The 23,191-nt window shown below is 52.1% G+C and overlaps 10 protein-coding genes and 1 non-coding gene across 11 annotated transcripts; 5 read left to right on the forward strand and 6 right to left on the reverse strand.

Moving 5' to 3' along the window:
* Window positions 1-104: 104 nt before the first annotated feature.
* AKAW2_20943S (calponin homology domain protein) lies at window positions 105-1,972 on the forward strand (the record flags this gene model as incomplete). Its single annotated transcript, XM_041685712.1, has 2 exons — window positions 105-271; window positions 331-1,972. 2 exons carry the CDS (start codon window positions 105-107, stop codon window positions 1,970-1,972), a joined length of 1,809 nt encoding a protein of 602 aa, XP_041539769.1.
* Window positions 1,973-2,546: 574 nt separating this feature from the next.
* AKAW2_20944A (uncharacterized protein) lies at window positions 2,547-4,487 on the reverse strand (the record flags this gene model as incomplete). The annotated part of the gene is made up of 2 exons (XM_041685714.1): window positions 2,547-4,321; window positions 4,379-4,487. 2 exons carry the CDS (start codon window positions 4,485-4,487, stop codon window positions 2,547-2,549), a joined length of 1,884 nt encoding a protein of 627 aa, XP_041539770.1.
* A 386-nt stretch (window positions 4,488-4,873) lies between these two features.
* On the forward strand, window positions 4,874-4,957 carry AKAW2_t20024S. Its single transcript has one exon. It is a non-coding gene; the product is annotated as a tRNA-His (tRNA).
* Window positions 4,958-7,378: 2,421 nt separating this feature from the next.
* AKAW2_20945S (uncharacterized protein) lies at window positions 7,379-8,400 on the forward strand (the record flags this gene model as incomplete). The annotated part of the gene is made up of 2 exons (XM_041685715.1): window positions 7,379-7,770; window positions 7,836-8,400. The coding sequence occupies 2 exons, from the start codon at window positions 7,379-7,381 to the stop codon at window positions 8,398-8,400; spliced, it is 957 nt and encodes a 318-aa protein (XP_041539771.1).
* A 1,899-nt stretch (window positions 8,401-10,299) lies between these two features.
* AKAW2_20946A (uncharacterized protein) lies at window positions 10,300-10,830 on the reverse strand (the record flags this gene model as incomplete). Its single annotated transcript, XM_041685716.1, has 1 exon — window positions 10,300-10,830. The coding sequence occupies one exon, from the start codon at window positions 10,828-10,830 to the stop codon at window positions 10,300-10,302; it is 531 nt and encodes a 176-aa protein (XP_041539772.1).
* Window positions 10,831-11,549: 719 nt separating this feature from the next.
* Window positions 11,550-13,757, reverse strand: AKAW2_20947A (uncharacterized protein; the record flags this gene model as incomplete). Its single annotated transcript, XM_041685717.1, has 1 exon — window positions 11,550-13,757. The coding sequence occupies one exon, from the start codon at window positions 13,755-13,757 to the stop codon at window positions 11,550-11,552; it is 2,208 nt and encodes a 735-aa protein (XP_041539773.1).
* A 758-nt stretch (window positions 13,758-14,515) lies between these two features.
* On the reverse strand, window positions 14,516-15,277 carry AKAW2_20948A (ORMDL family protein; the record flags this gene model as incomplete). The annotated part of the gene is made up of 3 exons (XM_041685718.1): window positions 14,516-14,563; window positions 14,623-14,981; window positions 15,145-15,277. 3 exons carry the CDS (start codon window positions 15,275-15,277, stop codon window positions 14,516-14,518), a joined length of 540 nt encoding a protein of 179 aa, XP_041539774.1.
* A 1,741-nt stretch (window positions 15,278-17,018) lies between these two features.
* On the forward strand, window positions 17,019-18,929 carry AKAW2_20950S (zinc knuckle domain protein; the record flags this gene model as incomplete). The annotated part of the gene is made up of 2 exons (XM_041685719.1): window positions 17,019-17,996; window positions 18,054-18,929. The coding sequence occupies 2 exons, from the start codon at window positions 17,019-17,021 to the stop codon at window positions 18,927-18,929; spliced, it is 1,854 nt and encodes a 617-aa protein (XP_041539775.1).
* Window positions 18,930-19,146: 217 nt separating this feature from the next.
* On the reverse strand, window positions 19,147-20,252 carry AKAW2_20949A (putative haloacid dehalogenase-like hydrolase; the record flags this gene model as incomplete). Its single annotated transcript, XM_041685720.1, has 5 exons — window positions 19,147-19,371; window positions 19,444-19,615; window positions 19,692-19,901; window positions 19,975-20,007; window positions 20,086-20,252. 5 exons carry the CDS (start codon window positions 20,250-20,252, stop codon window positions 19,147-19,149), a joined length of 807 nt encoding a protein of 268 aa, XP_041539776.1.
* Window positions 20,253-20,670: 418 nt separating this feature from the next.
* AKAW2_20951S (uncharacterized protein) lies at window positions 20,671-21,537 on the forward strand (the record flags this gene model as incomplete). The annotated part of the gene is made up of 1 exon (XM_041685721.1): window positions 20,671-21,537. One exon carries the CDS (start codon window positions 20,671-20,673, stop codon window positions 21,535-21,537), a length of 867 nt encoding a protein of 288 aa, XP_041539777.1.
* Window positions 21,538-21,927: 390 nt separating this feature from the next.
* AKAW2_20952A (putative metallo-beta-lactamase domain protein) lies at window positions 21,928-22,887 on the reverse strand (the record flags this gene model as incomplete). Its single annotated transcript, XM_041685722.1, has 2 exons — window positions 21,928-22,618; window positions 22,751-22,887. 2 exons carry the CDS (start codon window positions 22,885-22,887, stop codon window positions 21,928-21,930), a joined length of 828 nt encoding a protein of 275 aa, XP_041539778.1.
* Window positions 22,888-23,191: the final 304 nt, after the last annotated feature.

Below are 23,191 nucleotides of genomic sequence, written 5' to 3' on the forward strand. Positions count from 1 at the left end.
CCTTTATTCTTTTCCGTATATTTTTTGCGCCCAAGCTGCCTAACGGTCCTTTAAATTCGTCTGCATGTCCCAAACGCTCTGATTGAGACTGTTCGAACTTTAAGATGGCCTCCGTCACCTCGCTTGACAAGGACTTGCGCAGTCTGCGCTTGTCCCGCTATACCCCGCAGGCAGCCGCGGAAGTCCGCGACTGGATCGAGGAAGTGTTACACGAAAAGCTCCCGCCAGGAGATCTCCTGGATGCTTTGAAAGATGGCGTTGCACTCTGCAGGTGAGGATAATACGTTCCCTCAAAGACGCCGCCATTCAAGAACACTAACAATATTGCAGGCTGGTCAACTTGGCCGTCTCCCCCGGCGTCAAGTACAAGCAGTCCTCTATGCCGTTCGTGCAAATGGAGAACATCTCTCACTTCCTTCGCGCATGCCAAATGCAGCCCATCAGCCTCCCTCCGCACGATGTCTTCCTGACCGTCGATCTCTACGAAGCCAAGGACCCCGCACAAGTCCTACAATGTCTTACGTCTTTCAGTCGTCGGGCCAATGCTCTCCAGCCTAGCAAGTTCCCTCGCGCACTCGGCCCTCAAAGCAAGGCAGCCACTCTGAGCCCGCATGCCACCGGTTCCAGTCAAGGCGCTTATACCCCCACCAAGTCGAGTGTATCCGGTCACTCCAGCCCGGCAAGATCCCCGAAGCCAGTCAGCAGCTGGAGCAAGAAGTCTGATGAGTTTGTCACGGCCCCCGCCTGGAATATTCACCAGTACGGTTATATGGGTGGTGCAAACCAGGGTAGCATGGGCGTTGCCTTTGGTGCACGTCGGCAGATCACCACCGCTGCCCCGCGTGTCCCCAGCTTGGCGGAGAAAGAAAAGCGGAGAAAGGAGGAAGAAGAACGGCAAGTTTTGGAAAAGCAGGAAGCAGAGCGCCAGCGCCAGCAGGAGCGCGAAGCGGAAGAGGAGCGTGCTCGCATCGAGGAAGAGCGCCGCTGGGAGGAGGAAACCAACCGTCTGAGGGAGCAAGAGCGGCGTCAAGTCGAGGAGGAGCGCAAGCGTTGGGACGCGCAACAGCGCAAATGGGAAGAAGAGGAACGGCAACGCCTGCGTGAAGAAAAAGAAACGGAAGATAGGCTAGAACGCGAGCGACTTCAACGACGAGAGGCGCAAGACAGCCGTCTCAACGGACAGTTCCTCAGCCAGTACCAAGCCAGTCTACCAGCAGCATCTCCCGTTCCCCCAGTCTCCAGCGAGAACCGCGAGAGACAACGAATTCGCGAGCTCGAGCGCGAGCTAGAACGCGCCAAGGAGAGAGAACGCCAATATGAGCGTGAACGTCAAGATATTCAAGAACGGGCCACCAAATCGCCGCCTCGCAGTCCCCGGCCAGCCCAGCCCAGCTACGACCTATCTTCCCTCGAGCAAGAGCGTCGCATGCTACGCACCGAATGGCAAAAGAACCACGACGAGCCACTCACAGAATCAGACATCCCCCCAAGCATGCCTCCCCGACCCCTCCCAGAGCCTGTCATCTCTGCCGAGGACAAACCATCCACGCCCCCTCGCCCCTTGCCCGACCCCACCGGAGCGAAGCCCCCTATGCCTCCACGACCCCTCCCCGATCCCACAAGCTACACCCCTCCATCCCAAAGCCCCTACACACAAGAGAGCCGGGTCGACCGATTCCTCGCTTCCAACCGACCCCCTGTTGCCCCGAAGCCCGCCGCCCACCGGCCCCAAGACTACACCACCACAGCGGAAGTAGACGCTGAGAATAGCCGTCGCGCCGCCGCTCAAGAGAAGACCAAGGCCGGTGGCTGGGCTTCCAAGTCCCTTCTGGAACGCGAGATGGAGCGCGAACGGGAACGTCAGCGCGAGTGGGAGGAAAACCAGCGCCAGACACAGGAGGCAGCAGCTAGGGCTGGGTCTTCTATTGCGGGCGCTAAGCGGCAGATTATTGGGCCGAGGCCACCTCCGTAAATATAAAGTGGAGTGTGCCCTTTTCATAGTTCGCCCTTTTTTTTCACCCCCTTTATCTATTTTGTGTCTGCCTGTCTGGTTTTTAGTTTGTCTCCCCTATGTTGTGGATATACCCTTTTCTTTTGCCTCCTTTTTTATCCCCCTCGCACCGCTTGGTGCGGTGGTGTGTGCAACTGCGAAGTTTGCTTGGTTTGCGTGGTCTAAAATATATTTCTGTTCGGGAAATTAAAAAAAAATCAACTTAAAAGGATTGAATTCAAATGTAAAGAAATGAATGAGTAATTTCAGGTGAAATCCGATAGACATTTTTAAGTTCAGAGTCACTTTGATGTCAGTTTCAACTAAAAAGGGTATTTGTACTATCTATACATTAAGGGATTATGGCCGAAAGCCTGTCTCAAGACAGTATGAGAGTCGACGAGCGAAACAAAAGTTATACCGAACCAAAGAAGGAAAAAAAGAAAGAAAATAATAAAAAAACATATTGACGCGCTTGCCTTTAATCGCTCACTCCAATCACACACGCATGCAAATAGAATGAAGAAGAAGAAGAGACATTTCAATAACTCAAGCATCATGCAGTAGTGGCATCACCCTCGAACGGCAGAATACAAAGCACGAGAAATTGCAACCGCTCCGCACTCTCCTCCAACCACGCACGCTCAATATCATCCGCCCACCTGTAAGCTTCCTGGACATGTTTCCGCGATTGGTATTCGGACCGGTCGAATCGACGATTAACGCCCCTATGAACAGCTTCTCGCAGACTTTTCGTGACGCGTAGCATGCCGTTATCGGCGAGAAGGATGATCAGTGACTCTAGGATGATGGAGATTTTGGTGTTATCGGCTATGAATTTTGTGCTGGCCGCGTAAGGCAGGAAACATTGTTCCAGCTTCGCTTGGTTGAGATATTCCTCATCGGTGTCGGGGGCGGCGGTCTCGCGCATGCGAAAGAGAAGAAACTCGCAGAGGGTGGTTTTGGCAGGGCCGGAGAGGTAGGGGAGGGTGGAGGGGCTGATGAAGGCTTGGAAGACAGGAAGGGGCAGGTGACGGATGTTTTCGGCGTAGAGGTGGTAGAGGTCTTCGAGGGGGATGAAGTCGTCGGGGAGGTACTGGGAGACTGTGGATAGGAGTTGTAGGAGTCGTTGTCGGAGACCGAGCGAGCGCATGCCTCCGTAGAAGCCGACGTCGCCGTGCATGTAGGGGATGTGTCTTGTGGGGAGCTCTTCGATGGGCACACGAGCGCCAGTGCTTGGGGCAGAGCCGCCGTATGGGCCGGGGGGTGTATTGATGCCGTTGGGGCCTATGGCGAGTGATTTGCCTCTGCGCTTGGGCTGGGGTGCGCGCCGAGGGGTGGGTTTTTCTCGAGAGCGTTTGGACCTGCTGGTGGTTGAAACAGACGGATATGCTTCCTCGTCGGAATTGGCGTCCGTCTCATTGATATCCTTGTTTTCATCGTCATAGTCTCCATCCTCGATCGGATCATCGTCCGTGAGGTAGTCGCCGAACTCGTTCTCATCGATGTTGACCTGCGCGCTGCGCTTTCTGCTGGTGGAGGTGTGAGCTTTTGCGTATTTGAGTTCATTTTCGAAGACTTCGCGAAACTCGTTGCGAGAGGTCGAGCCACCGTCTGCAAAGATGGAGCGAACAATGCGCCGGTATGGACCGTACGTGGTGCTAGCTCCGTGAATGTAACGGAATATGAGGCTTTCTCTGAGAAACTGGAGGGCTGGGTCATCGTCATGATGCGTTTTCTTCCTTCGGGACTTCTTCGGGGAGGGCGGTGGTCCCTGTTCACTAATGGTGTTTCCGGTGTGAGCCTCTTTATACTGTCGAAATTGTTCGTTCCAATCACTTTCTAGAACATCACACATGTATTCAAGCCAGACCTGCCACCACGTCCAGCGGGGCCGATGGCGAACAGAACAGTTAAACGCCCAGCCAACGACATGCCAAAAGTCTTCTGCGTTGGACCACAGGGAAAGCGACTGGCCGAGATCTAAGTTCAAGGGTTTCGTATCATCGGAAGACAGGTCAGAGGGTGGGGGGATATTCTCTGTCACGGGACGTCGTCTTGTATGGCGGGGGGAATCGGGGAGATTAAAAGAGAATGCGACGTTTAGTTTCGAGGAGATGGGCCCGACGAGGGTATTGGTCAGTCGGAGCAGACGCAGTGCGGCCAGGGGTGCTTCTTCCTCCTCGGTTGTTTTTGCGCGCGTAGTGGTGGAGGGGTGTATGAGGAGAGTTGCGGCTAGGGCGAGTTGCTGGACGGGTGGAGTATATACTGGCGCTGAGGCAACGGTACCGGATGTGAGGATATTCAGTAGGAAATTGATAGCTTGTGTATCTAAATCGGGAGGTCAGATGTGGACAAAGAAGAAATAGTGATGCAGAGGAAACGGACAGAGTCTCTCTTCAAAGAAGATGGCTGCATGTTGAGCTAGCTCGAATGGAATGGGTTTGGCGGGTCGATGAACAGGCAGATCCGCCTCTAGCGGTTCTAAAGCGGCCATAGAAGATGGGAGTGAAGGGAGAGGTAAAGAAATGAAGAGGATGTGGAGAAGATGAGGGCGAGATGGAGATGGAATGGAAATGGAAATGGCGGAGTGATAAAGAAAGCGACGCGATGCTTATCGATAACCCAGCCGGGGCAGCACGTGTGCCAGCCAATCAGATGCGGTGCCTGACAATGCGGGCCACAATCAGGCAGTCCACACTGCGAGACCAACTCGGTTTGTTCCCTACTGTTTGCAACAGAGAAATGAAAGGTTGGTTGAAATGGACGGGATATACCAGGTATCCTGAGCGTTAGCCTGAAACTTCCTGAGCTGCGGAGAGTTGATGATTGCTAACTTATAGAATATCATGCATAAAAGCAAAATAACTTTCAGCAAATCAGGGTGCTGTAGTGTAGTGGTCATCATGAAACGTTGTGGTTTTCCGCAGCGCCGTTTCGACCTGGGTTCGATTCCCAGCAGCGCCAACAATTGGCGTTTGAGCCTGATCTGCTTTCTTTTTTCTTTTTGTGCGATACAACTTTATATATCGCTCTATTTCATTCTAAACCATGTTCTTTGTCTACGGCGACCACAATATGAAAGACCTTTTTCTGCTTTCAATTCTGATACCGTGCTACATTCATCAGTGGCTCTCTTCCATTGCTACATTCAAGCCACCGAGTCTCTGTGGGCAAAGGGACCGAGATACGTAGTATTCCGCATGAATCGCCATCACCATATTAATATACAAGTTACTATGCAGTCTCATCGGGGTAGTAGTAGTCTATACAGCAACTAATGAATATTAGCTGGTTGTACTATATGATTACTCCATGTATTAGTGGTACGAGTGGTTGGTGTGTCTGAATACCTTCCTGATCATATATAGAAGGGCTACACCACTACACCGAAGGATAGTGAAAAGCCCTATGGCACCTAATAATGAAAACCAGAAGAGATAAGCAACGAGCATTTCATAGAGCTAAGTGGTACTCTTTAAAGTCATTTGCACTAAAGTCAGTTAGTAACCTGTGGTGTAATTAGTGGCTGGCTATTCCCATGGATCCGACGCTCGGACGGAACACCGTAGGAGCACAAGTGCGATGAATTCCCAAGATACCCATTCGACAGACAATCATACTATCCAGGAAGAATACCAAGCCTACTTCTGTTCCACCATAGCACAAGACAGGGACTTGGGTTCTGCAGCAGATTAGTCGTCCTAGCACAATCAATTCGTGGATTAGCAAGCATACTGACTATCTTGCCCAGCACCACCCTGGAGAGCCACCGTCCGTTAGGTCACATGGATGGAAAATATGACCAGACACCACTATCTGAACGGCAAGTCAGACAGAATCTTCTTGAATAGACCTTGGGCAGTCCCACGGATCATCCACAGCCACTTTCCCAACAAGCCCGACTGTCCAGGAACATGAAGCTATACTCCTTTCGCTCGGGCCCGAACAAAGTTTGGCCGAAGTACCCACACCCCGTGCCACGAAAAGCTTGACCTGAGCCAATCGTTTGAGGGTTCACGTTCCCAGCATCATTCGTATCGTCCTCTTTTTTTTTTTTCGTTTGCCGAGTGTATGTACCCCCAAAATGAATGCTTCTATAGCAGTAGTGGGGACAACATATGGCAGGGATGAATCCCCCCCGCGCCCCCTTGAAACCTGTGCGCAATGTCGGCGAAGTTTGGATGAACCTTCCAGTTGATGCCCCGCGTACCTCGTATGCAGTGGGTGATACAAGCCAGAAAGGCAGGGAGCTGCGCGCGAGCCGTCCGGTAGACGATCCGCATTCCCATTGGTGATCTCGGCAATCGAACGGGATTCAACCATCTCAGGGTGCACAATACGAAGTCACTGGAGCCAGATGGCAGCCATTCACTGACAATATCCAGATAGAGATTGGCTTCGTAGTATGCTCGAGGTCCACACCACTAATTTAGCTGGTCTGAACGATGCTTCGTAGGTCTGATTGGAGGGGCGTAGTCTAGTTATCGGATGTCTCACTTGAGACTCGACTCACCACCGCAAAAAGACCCTGGCATTTCCGGCGGGATTGATAATTGACCCGCATATCCCACAGACCCAATAACTAACCAGATTTTCCGCCATAGGCGCATTCCTCTCAACCAGCACGTGTGTTTGGGGTGGTTGATGATTGGAGCTATGTCTCAATCTGGTCATGATGAGCGGACCGATACCCAATTTGATCGGCTTGTTGGACGTGGGGTGATAAACAAGATTGACCACGGTGAGGGTGAAAATCCTCCCTTCCCACCTCGCATCACCCCAATAGCAATCATACCATACCCTGATGCATGTGTCATACACGGTATGGTAAGATGAAACCTGTAAAAAAATTTCATTTTACGGCGAGGGGTAAGTTAGACGGATGTGGCTCGAAGAAAAAAAAAGCGGAAGAAACCCACCAAGCGAGTGAATACTTATCAATCAGCGGATCTCATATTCCGAGAGATGATCTGATAAAATAAATTTTGTTGTCGCGTGTGTTTGTATTGCGTTCATAGGGCCAACCTTCTTCCCTTCGTCGTCAATATGGGCAATAATCCGGTCTTTGCTGTCACTGGTAGGTTCATCGCAACATAACCGATAATCGTGAAGTGATAGGTTACTGATTGCGACCAGTGTTCTTCATCTGCTTCCGAGAATGCCTGGAAACAAGCGTGGTTGTGTCTGTGCTGTTGGCTTTCTTGAAGCAGACTCTCGGAAATGACGGGGGCGATACGTATAAGCGACTCGTGAGACAGGTAAGTGCACTCACGGCTTCAACATGTCGTTATCGCTGAATTTGATTGCTGATGATTGTCTCGTCCACACCAGGTCTGGCTAGGATGCGCACTCGGACTATTCATCTGCCTCTGCGTCGGCGCAGGCATGATTGGGGCCTTTTACGGCCTAGGCACGGACACGTTCTCTAGCACCGAAGATATCTGGGAGGGTGTCCTAGGAATTTTAGCATCTCTCATCATTGCGGTCATGGGAGCAGCCCTATTGCGAGTGTCAAAACTCCAGGAGAAATGGCGGGTTAAGCTCACCAAGGCTCTTCAGCACCACCGCAACACCAACACCTCGCGTAAGGGCCGTGTGAAGATGTGGCTCGAGAAATACGTCATGTTTATCTTGCCATTCATCACCGTACTTCGTGAAGGACTGGAGGCAGTGGTGTATGTTGGTGGTGTTGGATTGGGATTGCCGGCTACCTCTTTCCCTTTGGCGGTAGTGGTCGGTCTCATTGCAGGATGCTTAGTCGGATATCTGATTTATCGGTAAGTGAACCAAGCACCGTTACTCGCTAGATGACACAAGCTAATGCAGACATCGCATGTTATAGAGGAGGCAGCGAATCGACCATGCAATTTTTCTTAATTGTCTCGACCTGCTTCCTTTACTTGGTAGCCGCGGGCTTATTCTCCCGCGGTGTATGGTACTTCCAAAACCACGCATGGAACAGTATCATTGGCGGGGATGCCTCCGAAACGGGATCAGGCCCTGGGTCTTATGACATCCGACAGAGCATCTGGCACGTTAACTGCTGCAACCCCGAGTTGGGAGGTGGCGGCGGATGGGGCATTTTCAACGCCTTGCTGGGATGGACTAACTCAGCCACATACGGATCCGTTATCGGCTATAACCTATTCTGGCTCTGCGTGATGCTCGCCTATGCTGCGATGCTGTATCGGGAGCGGCGTGGTGCGATCCGCGTTATTGACCCGATGATTGCGCGCTACCAGGCGTTCAAGGCCCGGGTGATAGCAACCATTCTTCGTCGGCCAGTGGAAGAAGAGAACGTTGAGCCGGTGGAGCAGTCGGGGATTTTTGCAGAGAGTGGCAAGGCGAAGGAGACTGGTGCCGGAGGGCCCATGTCTGTGAGGGAAGCGGAGGTTAGGGCTGCGTAGCGATAGACCGATGTGCTAGACTAGAACTGCTAGTATACACAACGGAGCGGGGGGTTTTCTCATTGAACCGCGTCATGCGGGTAATGTAAGTAGATTATGTTTGTAATCGCATCTGGCGGCTTTCTGGTTCCTTAACGAAACAAGAAATTTAATAGGCGCCAGTTCCGCAAAATGCATGAGGAAGACCGGATAATACTGCGTAGTAAGTGAAAGTAGGGCAATCGTAATTAAATCATACAACACATTACCGCAATAATACTAGCGTAATACCCGCTCTTGGCGCGACCGGGCCCAGCATCAGATAAGCCAACGCCCAGACAATTTGATAAGATTGGGGGCACACGACACCATCTGCTCGCTTGCAAATGACGAGGAAAAGAAAATCTCTGTTCGACTGCCATCTTTAAGCCATTTCATTGTCGGAGATATTATAGCCAAGCCATGCCAAGTCGGCGTTCTCTACCTGAACTGGGGATCAAGCTATTGTGGGACTGCATGCTGGGTGGGACTCCGAGAAATCTACCAGTTCGGGCGATGGTGGAAAACCGTTCCTCACGTACAGCCCAGTATTCGGTAGTACTAGTCAATATCAGATGGGCTATCTGATTCGTCTCAGGCCTCGCATTCGTGGATGGCTCCTCCTCATTTTACCTTCATCCGGCGGCCCGACTGATTGATAAGTGGGATGATTGATCCATAGTATCTAGTAGTCATACTAGTCATTTAATTCATCTTACCTATTTCACTTTTCTCTCTCGTACTCCACCCTGCCAACTGAAACCCCCAAAGGGCCTCCAGCCCAGGGTATATAGAACCCCCAACGTAGAACCTTCCCCCCTTCCCTATTTCTCTTTCCTTCTTTGTCCGAGCAAATCCCCTCCCTCTCTCTCGTCCTTCATCGTCCGCCCTTTCATCCCGGACAGGACAGACAGACAAGACAAGATGGCCTTCCCCAGCCGTCTTCTCCCCTGGCTCGCCGCCACCATCTTCTTCTTCATCGCCCAATGCCAGGCCAAAACCGTGACCTATGACTGGAACGTCACTTGGGTGACTGCCAACCCAGACGGCCTGGCCGATCGTCAAGTCGTCGGCATTAACAATCAATGGCCCCTGCCCATCATCGAGGTCGACAAGGGCGACCGCATCGTAGTGAACATGCACAATGGACTCGGCGACAAGAGCGCTTCAATCCATTTCCACGGCATGTACCAAACCAACACCACGGAAATGGACGGTCCATCCATGTTGACCCAATGTCCTGTGCCGCCGGGCAGCTCCATCACGTACAACTTCACCGTCAACCAGAACGGCACGTACTGGTACCACTGCCACACCGACTACTGCTACCCAGACGGCTACCGCCAGGCCCTCATCGTGCACGACAACTCCTCCTACTTCGCCGACAAGTACGACGAGGACCTCACCATCACCATGACAGACTGGTACCACGAACTGACCGAGACCATTGCCCCGACCTTCATCACTGTCGAGAACCCCACCGGCGCTGAGCCCATCCCGGACTCCTTCCTCTTCAACGACACCCTCAACAGCAAAATCCCCGTTGAAGCAGGAAAAACCTACCTCTTCCGTTTCATCAACATCGGCGCCTTCGTCGCCCAGTACATCTACATAGAAGACCACACCATGCGCATCGTCGAAGTCGACGGCATCTACACCGACGAGGCCGAAGCAGACATCCTCTACATCTCCGCCGCACAGCGCTACACCGTCCTGGTGACAATGAAGAACTCCACGGAGAAGAACTACCCCATCGTCATGGTCGCCGACTCCCAACTGCTCGACACCATCCCCTCAGACCTGCAACTCAACCAGACCAACTGGCTCGAGTACAACTCCAGCGCCCCGTTCGAGCAAGCCGTCATGACCGTCTCCGACTGCTCAGATCTCAACCCCTACGACGACATGGCCCTTGTCCCCCATGACAGAATGCCCCTTCTCGAGAACCCTGACGTCTCCCTCGACCTCACTGTCACCATGCAAAACCTCGACGACGGCGCCGACTACGCCTTCCTCAACGACATCTCCTACACCGCTCCCAAAGTCCCCGCCTTGTACACCGTCATGTCCGCGGGTGACCAGGCCACAGACGCCACTGTCTACGGCGACTACACGCACTCCGTCGTGCTGGAGAGGGACCAAATCGTCGAGATCATCCTCAACAACGGCGACACCGGTACCCACCCATTCCATCTTCACGGTCATGCCTTCCAGATGATCGATCGGTACCCGCCGTATGGACCTCATTTCTATGACTACGCCGACGGTGATCCGATCACCTATAATGCCTCGAACCACACCGCGTTCCCGGAGTACCCGCCCCGGAGAGATACCTTTGTGCTCCCGCCCCAGGGTTACTTCGTTGTGCGCTTCAAGGCCGATAACCCCGGTGTGTGGTTCTTCCATTGCCATATTGATTGGCACTTGGCGCAGGGTCTGGCTATGGTGTTCATTGAGGCCCCCTTGGCCATTCAGTCTAGTGTTACTATCCCCCAGCAGCATTATGAGGTTTGTGAGGCGGCGGGTATCGCTACGGCGGGTAATGCCGCCGGTAATACCGAGGATTATACCGATCTTACGGGCCAGAATAAGCAGGTTGCGTGGTTGCCTGGTGGTTTCACGGCTAGGGGTATTGTGGCTCTGGTGTTCTCGTGTGTGAGTGCCTTCTTGGGTATGGGCATGATTGCTTTCTATGGATTGTCGGATATCAAGAAGGGTGGAGGTCAGGTGCAGAATAGGAGGGAGGAGGTGAGAGAGCATGAGGATTAGTTGTTTTACTTTTATTTTTCTGTTTTGTTTGGATAAGGGGGTTTGGAGAAGATGCTCTGGTTTGCATCAGATACCCGATGATATAGATAGGATATAAAAGTATGTAATGTATTAGAAGTGCAAGGACTCTTGTTTATCGTCATCCTCGTAATTCGTAAATCCCACAGGACGCATAGAATCCTTATATTAGATGGAAAGGGTTATCCAGGTTCCGCACTTGGCGGGATAGCGGTATGCATGGCCAGCATGGATTGTACCAATATAAGGAAGTCGGACTGCCTCCCCCAGCCCTATGCCAATGATAGAAGCCGGCCGACGATCTACTCAACGCCGTGTCTTGCAGTAGGTGATCTGGCCAACCCTTACTGCCCGGTTTGATTTGTCTTTCTGGGAAAAGTGGACTCCTGGGCTACTAGATTGCCCGGCAATGCACCTAATGGTAACCGAGATGTTGGTTTTTGTCTTGCCCGAAATATTTCCCGTCTGCTGCCAGACTTCTTTGGAGGCGACTCAAAGTCAATAATCACGAGGCCGCCAGTCTCTTCGTTCCAAAGTATATTGCGCCATTCTGGATCGCTATGAATGACACCACACGCACTAATCTTTTCCAAGACCTCATTGCGCTGCTCTCGGAAAGTAGGAGCAGTCTGCTCAGTCATAACCTTGTTCGCTCTAATACCTGCCCAGCTTAAAATAAGCATATGCGCCATCAAGTGGCCGTGGTACCAGTACCGAACGCGCGGAGCGAAATCCCCCACGCATACTGGAACATGTGTGCCTTGAAGAGAGCGGAGATGATGGTAGGCTTCGATTTCTTGCCCGAGGCTTGGAAGTTGCTCAGCGTTGGTGGCTTTCAGAACCACAGTGTATCCATGGGATAATAAGGTGGCTTTCAAGAGGAAACCAGTCCTACCGACGATATGTAGCTGCTCGAAACCAATTTCCCGATCGCGCGATAATTGATCAGACAGGAGACGCGTCAAATCACGAGCGTTGATCTTGTGGACTAGATGTCCGTGTCTTTTGACGTTCGGACATTGAGGATCCAGAGGGCCTTTCTTAGCCAAACCACGCAGGCATTTCATCGTGCAATACTGGTCTTGAATCGCGTTCTTTGGATTTTCGGCTCCTTTCGGCCTGCACCCGCTAGCTTCCTGGGATTCTAGCCCTCGTCCTCGTCGTCCCCGCCCCCGCCCCCGCCCTCGGTCGCCTCGAGCCCTTCTAGAGGCATTATTAGGCGGCGGAGAAGGGGAAGGCGGGCTTGAAGAAGCTCCTGCTTCGTCTCCATGCCCATCCTTATCGCCAGTTCTTTGGCTTTTCCGTGACGGCTGGAAGTCAGGCTGACAACGCCGTCGTAGCATATACGGAGACCGATCCATGGGTTTCCACGACGGGGGCTTATATACGAAAGACGGCGGCTCTTTGCGGACCGATTCCGGTATCTGTTTCAAAATATCCAGGTATTCGACTTCCCATGTGTCCAAATTATCGGCTGCATCGTACCACGCCTGAGATGGACGATCAGCTTGCACGGCGTTGAGCGTGAAGGCCAGAATCTGAGCAACTGCTGTTCGGTGTAGACGAAGCTCATCCCCGTCAGTGACATCCCGGTTGGGGACGAGCAAATAGTATTGCACAACCGAAGGATCTTCGGTGATCCGAAGGCAAATGAAGGCCTCCCCGGTGCAGATATAGCCGTGTTGGACTCCCACGTCTACCATGTATGAGAAAAGCTGGGTGATTACTGCTGCCACGAGCCGAGTAGCATGGTATTCGAAGCTATCTCCATCCGTGTTAATGACATCTTTCTCCAAGTCCATCTCGTGGAGGCCGGCGAGTATTTCAGCCAGCGACAGCTTATGTGGAGCTTTGTGTTCGACAGCATACACGGGAACTCGTTGATCGTCTGATATTACATGGACGCAGAACTGGTCAGCACGACGGTTGCGTCGTCTCCGATGGATCGGCCGCTGTGCACTTCGTGCTCTGCCTCGGGTAGAAGGTACGTGTTGTACCGAATCTGCTATTCGAAGCTGTTGCATTGACGTTTCGAGTGGAGAGGTCATGTCAGCGGCATTGTTATTGTCCTCGAAACTAAGATGTCCATGGAGTTTGAAGCGCCGACGAAGTCTGTCGTTTTTGTGTATCTCTTTTAGAATTGAATTTACGAATCTATCCACAGTGTCGCGTTGGAAGTATTGAAGATGAAGTTCGGACCTTATTGGTAGAATACCATGCCGAATGAGATCCAGTTGATCCTTGGTCGCGAAAGCGCGATGCGTGGAAAAACCGGGGCCTTCATTGTCGAATGCTTCCCAGATGGCCTCCTGAGAGGCAGGAAACCCTTCCCAAGGTACCAAGCGTTTAGGCCGTAATCTATTGACAGGATTGGTTGGGTCACCCTGAGTTGTTAAAGTCGCATCTACCTCGACACGTATAGCAAGAGAAAGCTCATGACACCCTTCGAGAAGACCAAGAAGGGTGCTTGGTTCGACTCGCTGTTCTGCCTGACTGGCTCGCTGCTCTGCCTGGCGGAGTCTTTCCAACAATGTGTTCAAATCATGCTCCATGGCGCGAGCAAGAGAAGGTAATGGTATGTTGATTGTGAATAGTCGTAGTAGTAATTATCCCTTCCGGGGCCGACAAGAACTTGCGGTACTGCTGACTGATTGTTGATAACGTAGAACGTGGGCGTGTGAAAGAAGGAAACAAACAACTGTTTCAGTCCACTTACAACCTGCAGCATGAGAGAGAAAAGCCAGCTGCCAGCCGGATTCGAGTCTAATAGGAGGCTATATATTACTCCGCTAAGAACACGCCATTAATGGCGGACTGCTGCCTACGGGCAGCCATATCATCAGGTCTACAGGTAGTACCACAGCATAAGGAATATCTTCTTATATAGAGTGTAGTGATGAGAAGAGAGTCCAGAACAATCAGACCGGCCTCGCCTTATCTTCATCTATTCCGCATACCCCATTCACGCCAGCACCTTTCTATAAACCGAACCACATTTTCCCCTTTTCCTTGCACTCCTCCATTCTTTTCGTTTTCCGAAACAAGACCGACGGGTCTGTCTGCCCATTGCATGCCGAGATTTGAGACCCACGAAATCGAGCACGATAGAGAGATTCGGGATAAAGCAAGACGTTAAAGAACAGAGAGGCAAGGAAAAGAGACAGCGACGCCAAGCGGAGAATATTATCAAGAACGAGAAGTAGTAGTTTAGTAGTGAGAAGCAATAACACACAGGTTAAGTGTAAGGGAATAAAAGCAAGTAGATAAAGCCAAAAAGGAAACGGAAAGGAAAGAGGAAGAGAGAGAGCGGCTACTCTTCGGGTATATCAGAGAAGAGACCTATTCGCAGACGGTGCGACTAAACACAGCAGTTAGCAGATGACTCACCAACCACATAAAGCAAGGACAACAACATACAAACGGCAATTTCGGGATGACAACTCCCAGGGTTGCAAGGAAATTGATGGTGAAATACGTCAAGTCGTAGTGGGTATAATGTGTGCTGAGGAGAAAGAGACAAATGGGTACGCAGAGGAGGAACTTCTTCGTGGGGGTATACTGGTCTCCATTGTCGATCTGCTCCCACATGTTGAGGTTGTCGTACGCGCCGGCGTTGAATTCAAATGGGATGCCCCGCACCCAGTGGAACATGAGGAAAGAACCGAACATGTAGCTGATGTTGGTGAGCGTCCATGAGGTCTCCTGCGAGACGCCGGGAATGATGTCGAACAAGATCTTGAGGGCGATGATGAGAACGAAGTGAATGGTCCAGGCTCCTAAAAGGTAGTACAAAGTGGTCAGCCACTGGGGGTGTCATGGAAGTCATGGGGACATATGCTGGTGACAAGTCCCCGCCGGAACTCGAACCCCTCCTCCTGCAGCGACGGAGTGGTGATGATGGGGGGGAAAATGGTGGAGATGGAGGTGGCCACTACTCACCCTTGGCGTTGACCCAGTTCGCATTCAAATTGGGCAGGGCAGCCTGGTCGCTGGTGTGCTCAATGGACTCGGGAGGCTCTTGGTAGATGATGCTACTCGACCGTCTCCTCCGTCCAGCTTTGCCCTGGGCCATGGTGGTGTCCGGGGTCAACCGGCGCGACGCAGCGTCGACGTCCGGGGGGAAGGAGATGGCACGGGGAACGATTAGGGAAGACACTTTGGCGGTATTGATCGGAGATCGAGCGAAGAGAAAGGAGGAATCAAGTGACAGCAATGAAGAAGAAATGGTCGTGAGAGAATGGCAGAGTGGTAAAAAGGACGCCGCGGGCGAGAGAACGAGAGAGCAAGCTGGCTGGAATACCGAGAGACTGGAGTGACTTCGACTGGGAGGCGATCTTGAAGACGATCGGCGGCGGTGTTGGTCACGGGAGCAGGTCTCCGTATTACCGGAACAGGGGGTAAATTACCGCCGGGCCAAAGAATGAAGTTTGGACCCTAAGATAATATAATATCACGAAAGAAAAAGCGAGCGGATGTCTTGCAGGATGAGAAAGAGAATAGAAAAAAAAATATCTCAAACGATAGGCAATGGAGGAGAAGAAAGAAAAAAAAGTCAAAAAGGAAAAAATAAAAGAAGCCAGCAGTCCGACATCCCGAGGGGCAGCCGAGCAGATCCTCAACTTCAAACTAATTGTCGGCGTGGCTAAGAATAGCCGGGACGCTTGCTGCATCCCATCGTTCTAGATAGAGTCTAGACCACACCATCGCTGCACCAACCAAATGCCATTCCTGTCTGGGTTGATTCGAGACCTTAATTAATGATTATATTGCTATCTCTGCTATCTATGAAGGGCTTTCTCCTATTCCATATTCCCTTTATTGGTTATCACGAACATATGAAATGTTACTGGGAGTGTCTGACTCAGGATGAGACTCAAGTGGATAAACGCAATATACGATCCTTTCGTTGTTAGCATCTACCAAGAAAAATACTACGGTAAGTACTGGCTGAGAGCTTCTATTTAGGTTCGTCTAGTGTCCACGCAAATTAGCTGCAGTGACCATATATCTACTGCTGAACAGCTTCAGAAGCCGGTAGTAACCATCTCAGTCTCAATGACTGAATACTCCGTTTTGCTATCATCCAATAATTGTTAAACCATCTATATTGAATTGTCCACGCCCTTACAATCACTCATAAAATATTCCGACTCCGTTAATCCCGGAGTAAAAAAGCAAATGGATCTCTTGGAAACTGAGAAGGTCGCGAATATCGGATCGGTTTGCACTAATCACATGGCATTTGTCGCTTTAATCCAGGGTTTCCCTTAAATAATGCAATAGCTGATCCCCTAAGATCCTCTCGGTGATCATATCTGAGTTACCAACGCATCTCTAGGATTTCTGATAGGCCGTCCCTCGTTGAGAGGACCCATATGGATTGGATATATCCAGCACAGCCATCCTTTACTCGCGTCATGACGAAGATCAACAACAATCAGCAATTCGTAGGATTCCTAGGAATAGACCGGCCCGTCTCCAAGATCGAAATCTCGAAAAAAGCCACAATATGTGCCCCTTCGAGACACTGCAGCTCATTACGTAGTTTGCCTTTCACTCCTCTCCACCATCAACTTGTATCAGACAGCCATAAGTCTAAAACAATGCACGTCAGAAGCAATAACAACGATGATGTGATGCTGATACTCGTTCGTGACGATACAATACCTGCACATGGCACAAGTGGCTCCTACCACCCGCCGTAAAATTCTCTCCGCGAAATCTGAAGGTAAATCCGAAACGAATCTTGCAGCAGCAAGCACACGCCCTCAACTTCCTGCTCCTTCCCCCTTCCATTCCCGTTTTCTCCCAGGATGCCCGATTCTCCATCCGACGACAACGATTCCAGAACCGCCGCAGTCGGCCCCCGCGCTCAGACAACCGGCTCCCGCCACTCCTCGCGTCAGAGCTCCCACGATCCCAACCCGAACCCGCGGAAAAGGCGACGCCGCAGTCGCTCCGCCGACGTTCGCAATGTCCGCGACTTTGTCCCTCAAGGCGCTACCTTTAGTGCAGCGGGACTTGGTGTTGATGTAGACGCTACCTCATCTTCCGGTTCCGACAGTGACGACGGGTCGTCCGACAGTGGTGATGATGATGATGATGCGCAGACCGGGTCCGCGCCCGCGCCGCCGGCGAGCTGGAATAAAGGCAGCAAGAGTGCGATTCGGACATCACTCCGCAGTCGTGCGAAGCCAGAGGAGAGCAAACCTACGTCACAATTTGACTCTGTCAATGACAAACTCTGGCGCAGTCGCAGTGAATCTGTCTCGTCCCAAGGCGAAAACGAACCGGAAGCATCAAAGCCCGCCCAAGTCGATGGTATTGAAGAGGGTGAAGTGAATGAGGAGGAAACTTCAGACGAGTCCAGTCAGATGCAGCTTTCCGGCGACTCGGATGACTCAGAGTCTTTGGGATCGGAAGCAGACGATTCAATCTTGCTGAATATCGGGTCACGGAACGGTCAGAGTCTCGGTCAGGACCAGGATGGCTTAATCACCCCAGACGGCGACGACGACTACGACCCCGAGGCATTACCAGTATCCAACGGAACGTCTACCAACGGACAGACCTCCACAAACCAATCCAAGGAGGACGCGCTCCTCCGCTTCTCGAAGAAATACCCGACCGCCCCCTCAACCCTCGCCGACCTCGACCGCGAAGACATGGACATTCAAGCGAAATACCGCTTCTACGACCGCGACGTCAACGCCATCGACCTCCAACTTCCCATCGCCTGCACAGAATGTCTACTCGAGGGCCACCTCGCAGAAGTCTGCCCGTCCCGAGAGGTAACGCTCACCCCTTCCCCATCATCCCCACCACCAACTAACCAACCAACCATATAGTGCATACATTGCGGCGCCTGGAACCAGCACCAAAGCAGCTTCTGCCCGACCTGGCGCCGATGCCAACGGTGTCGCGCGCGCGGCCACGACGAAGACAACTGCCCATCGGCACTGAAAGGCTCCTCCAGCGAATTCCCCTGCGAACTATGCGGCTCGACCACACACATCGAAGAAGACTGCGACCTGATGTGGAAGCTCACTACTACCCGCCCGGACTCCGAACCCGTCCTCGTCTCCCTCTCCTGCGCCCACTGCACCAGCAACCGCCACCTGATCGGCGACTGTCCCTCCCTCCCATCCACCCGAACCCTGCTCTCCTCATCCTGGACCGTCCGCGGCATCGACCCTAACATGATCACCAACATCAACTCCGTCGTCAACCACCGGCGAAACAACAACAACAATAACAGCAGTAATAATGGTAATAACCGAGGAGGTCTCAAGATCCGCGGCCGCGCCGACCACCGCCCGCCATCCTCCGATAGCGACGACATGATGGCTCACCGACGTGCGCCTGTTCATCGCGGCGGCCGCGGCAATATCCGCATTGGAAGCGGAATCGGCAGAGGGAATAAGAATATCTCGGGTGGTAATGGGTATCGCGATAGATCTGATTTCGGCCCGTCGAGACAGCGCTCGATGTCGCCGAATCCTCGTTCCATGCGCGGGAGAGGTGGGAAGGATAGTTGGCAGGGCGGTGGTGGACGGGGGAAGCCGTCCGGTGGCGGTGGTGGTGGTGGTAGTCGGCCGCCGTCGAGAGGTGGAAATCCCGGTCGTGGAGGAGGTCGTGGTGGGAAGAGAGGTGGCGGCGGTGGGGATGCGTATCGACCGTTACCGAGTGCGGCGAAGAAAGCCTGGGATAAGTATCGGTTGTGATGGAGTGGGTTCTTATCGTTATGAACAGGTTCGTTGACGCTGGCGTTTCCTGTGTGTGTATATATACCCCGAGGGTGGAACGATTGATGTTGCATGTTTCAAAAGTTGTGTGTGTGTTAGATCATAGCTCATAGCTTAGAGCTCATTATATGTACAGATGAGATGATACTATAGATATCCAACGTGATGTGTACAGGATGACAGGACAGTAAATAGTCTATACGCCATTCTCAACGGCATTATCCGTAGACGTAGCGGTCTTCTCACCCCCGCGATGTCCCACGAACCCTTCATCTAAGATGCGAATCAACTCATCTAGTCTCTCGATACAGAGATCTGTATGCGCATGGTCCTTCAGATGTCCGTTATGGTCGTTGAGCAGAAGCACGGTCGCTGCGCCGGCGGTATGTCCGGCTGTCATGTCGTCGAGAGAATCTCCGACCTGTACACAGAATAGCAAGAATTAGTCTGACATCTTCGACCTCGAGAGCTGAAAGAGATGGAAGGGAATTACCATAATCAACCCCCCCGCCATCCCCCCCTCATCCTGCACCCCCCACTCCCTGGCAATATGCAATATCCCTGCTGGATCCGGCTTGGGCAACAACCCCGGTGTTTCCCGTGTCACGATCGGGAGGAAGACGTGTGCGGGGAGATGGTTGTTGAGGAGGTTGAGGACGGGGGCTCTACACCACATGCTTATTAGTATCATGAAGTTCTTTTATTGCATATCACAAACAATCTCTAGGGAGGGAGGTATACTCAAAATTCCTCGTACACAAAGCCCTCTTCACCCCCCTCTCTTCTAAGAAATCCATCAATTCGACTAAACCCGGTTGAGGCTGCTGGGATTCCATGGCGGTGCGCTCAATGGCTTTGATTTTGTTTGTGGCTTCGAGGCGCGATTCGGGGGTGGGGAGACGGCTGATGTGGTGTAGGATGTCGACTTTGGGGGGGATGTTGAGAGCTTGTCTAGATTATTTGTTTGTTGGTATGGGCTGGATTGTAGTGTAGTGTAGGGTGGGGGTGGGGTATTGGGAAGTACCGCATTTCGGAGAACATGTGGTTTTGGGGGAGGCTGTATACAATTATGTTCAGTTATTGTTGGAAATGGTAGCTAAGACGGTAATGGGTATAGGTATAGGTATAGGCATACCATAATGTGCCGTCAACGTCAAAGACGATTCCGCGGAGTGGGGGTGCGGAGGAGGAAGAAGCAGAAGAGGGGAGGAGAGGAGCGAATCGCCGTTGGCGGAGAGGATAATTGTTCAAGGAAGCCATGAGGGAACGGGAAATGCGTAGGGCTGGATTAGAGATGGACATTGATAAAATCCAAGGCAAGGAGGGAGGAAGAAAAGAAGCAGAGGAATGTAGAGTGGAGAAGTGACGTTGAAGAAGGAAGTGGGATGGGCTGATAAGATGGAGTGGAGACTGGCATGCGGAGTTAAGTAGGGTTTCCTTAATTACTAGTTTCGGTTCTATACTTCATGCTACTATAGACTCCCCTTCCATACTGCAATACTTCTGAACTGCATTATATCTGCACCATTTGCATCAGAATAATTTCCACAGGAGATTGTCAAGGTTTAACGGTTGCACCTTCCTCTGCACCATCAATATCTCCTTCCACACTCATATCTCCGAGTCTGACACCTCACAATGATCTATCTCTGCTTCTCCCCTGCAGTCCTCATCCTTTTTTTTCACCCTGCATCCAGTATAAATCTTCCTGCCGGTCACCATGTCAGCCAAGAAACACCATCCAGCTCCTCGCGATCCTATCCTCAATGCCATCAATATCCGCACCGTGCTCGCCCTCCTCGGCACACTTCTCACCATCAAGCTCCTGAACCTGCTGGCACGCCTCACGGGGGTGCGACGCACCTCGCCCCGATATCCCTACAGCTACGTCGGTCAAGCCATCAGTCGCAAAGAGCAACGCGTTATCCAGATCCTGCTTGAAATCATCCCCGAGAGCAGCACCTCGGTGAACACCAGTCTACCCTCCAACGCAGGCTTCTCCAGCACCGACGATAGACCCACCACGGCCGACAGTGTCCCCTCCTCCAGTCTGGTCATTCCTCTCATGCCGGTGCCGTCGCGGGTCGTTCAACTGTCTCACAGCGCGCCTACCCGGAGCTTGGAGCTCGCGATTGCCGATAGAGACCGAGGGTTTGACGACCATACGAGCACGCGCGCGAGCGTGCACTTCCTGGGCCACCAGCCGCTTCCTAGTGACTCGGTTTACTCGTCGATTGTCCGGAGGAGTCTGTCGATTAGTGATCCGAATTCCAACTGTTCGAGTCCGCAGCAGGGTATGCTTCCCGGGGTGCGGTTCTCGGGGTTCATGTCGGATAGGTTGCGGTTTAGTATTCTGAGTCGGCCGTGGTCGATGGATAGTGTGTTGGCGGATGAGTCGCAGCCTGAGCAGGTTACGTTGGATATGGCACAGTTGCAGCAGACGCGCACGGCAGACAGCTATCCGGGACCGTTTCCCATCAGTGATGGATTGGAGCCGAGCTCGTTAGCCACGGCGCAGTGTGCCAACAATGGGGCCAGCGAGGCCACGGCGGTGCGGACCTCGGTGAGGCCGTTTACCGATGTGTAGCAAGCAGCTTTGGGGGAAAGGGATGGAAATGCAAGATGTTATTCCTCGATGGAGCTATCTGGAGCCAGAAGATGCAGGTGCAGGTGCAGATGCAAATGCAGAAGCGCCAAAAAAAAGACCATGCAGTATGTTCTGTGTAATGCAAGTATGTAATCCAATCCAATTAATCAATCAATCAATCATGCACATTCCTCCTCATGAATCGCATGATCCAAATACCCCATAGCCCGAACAAAGATCTTCGCACTATCCAACACCCGTTTCTTGCAATCCCCAACCGTATCCATCCCCATGAACGCCCCATACGCCCGATCAAACTCGGTATGTTTAAGAGCCTTCCAAATACCATGCACATCATCCGGCGGCAGGGGAATCTAACCCCAACAAAAATCAGCACCCCATTAGCAACCCTCCCCCCACGGAAAGAGGGAAAGATAGAGGAAGACGTACCATATTCGGATAACTCCACATAAACGTATACGACGCCGTGCCCTCCCTCCTCCCTCTGTCCCCATAATCCCCGACCCCACTAGGAATCGTCCCAATAGTATCAGCAAAGAACATGACCTTTTCATCCTTCCACCACAGCACCGAACTGCCCGGGAAATGACCACCTGTTTTGACTCCTATCACCCCGCTGCCGGGGAGGACTTCTACCTCTTGACCGTCCCAGAATATCTGCCTCTGCTTTCCAGAATCATCTTTTTCTTCTTCACGCATAACCCACTCCCTATCCTCCGCGGACAAATACACCGGACAGTTAAACGCCTCCGCCCAGACTAGATGCGTGGCGTAGTAGTGCGGATGGGAGATGATGATTGCGGAGATACCGCCTAGCGCGTTGATGTTGGTGATGGTGTCGGGGTCGAGGTAGGGGATGCAGTCCCAGAGGATGTTGCCATGGGGGGTGAGGAGGAGGAAGGCGCGTTGGCCGATGCAGTGTTTCGGGGTGGTGTGGAGGGTGTAGATCTTGTTGTTGTTGGAGGAGTTCGGATGATGGGAGGGTAGCGGGGAGAGGATGTTCTTTAGGGGTGGTTCGTGGGTGGGGGCGCGCAGGGCGCGGAGGGTTGTGTAGTCTTGTCTGTTGGTTTTTGTGTATGATAGGGTTAGTATGTGGTTTAGTATTTTCTGGGTGGTTGTGGTGAGTATGGATGTGTATAGGGGATAGAGTGGGGGTTGTAGTATAGTCAAGAATGGGGGAGTAGGGATATACCCAGTTGGAGGAAGATATTGACGGGGATCATCGCAAATCGGACATGGAGTTGGCGGCGTGGGAGTTGAGAACTGGGTGCCGCAGGTGGTGCAGATGGGGAGGTCGAGGGGGTCAACAGTAGTAGTATCACTAGTCATGACGAATAATAATATTGTAGCTGTATCTGGTTTTAACTTATTTGGCACAATGTAGAGATACAAAATCGAAACATCCATCAAATGGGAGATATTCACTGCTTAAATGTATGGAAGAACATCAGCTGTTCTCCGCATTGACCCCGCATGTACTGGAGCCATGGATCGCCGAGCTGAACCTCAGCTGAGCTGCTGCTGGTCTGCAGCTGCTGATAAGCTGCAAACCAGGGCTCGACTTAGGCACAATGATGTCAACACTATCTGAATCCTAAAGGGGAAAAAAAAGGTGGAAACTTTTGTATTCCAT

The sequence above is a fragment of the Aspergillus luchuensis genome, chromosome 2 (assembly GCF_016861625.1).
Source record: "Aspergillus luchuensis IFO 4308 DNA, chromosome 2, nearly complete sequence".
Lineage (NCBI taxonomy): Eukaryota > Fungi > Ascomycota > Eurotiomycetes > Eurotiales > Aspergillaceae > Aspergillus > Aspergillus luchuensis.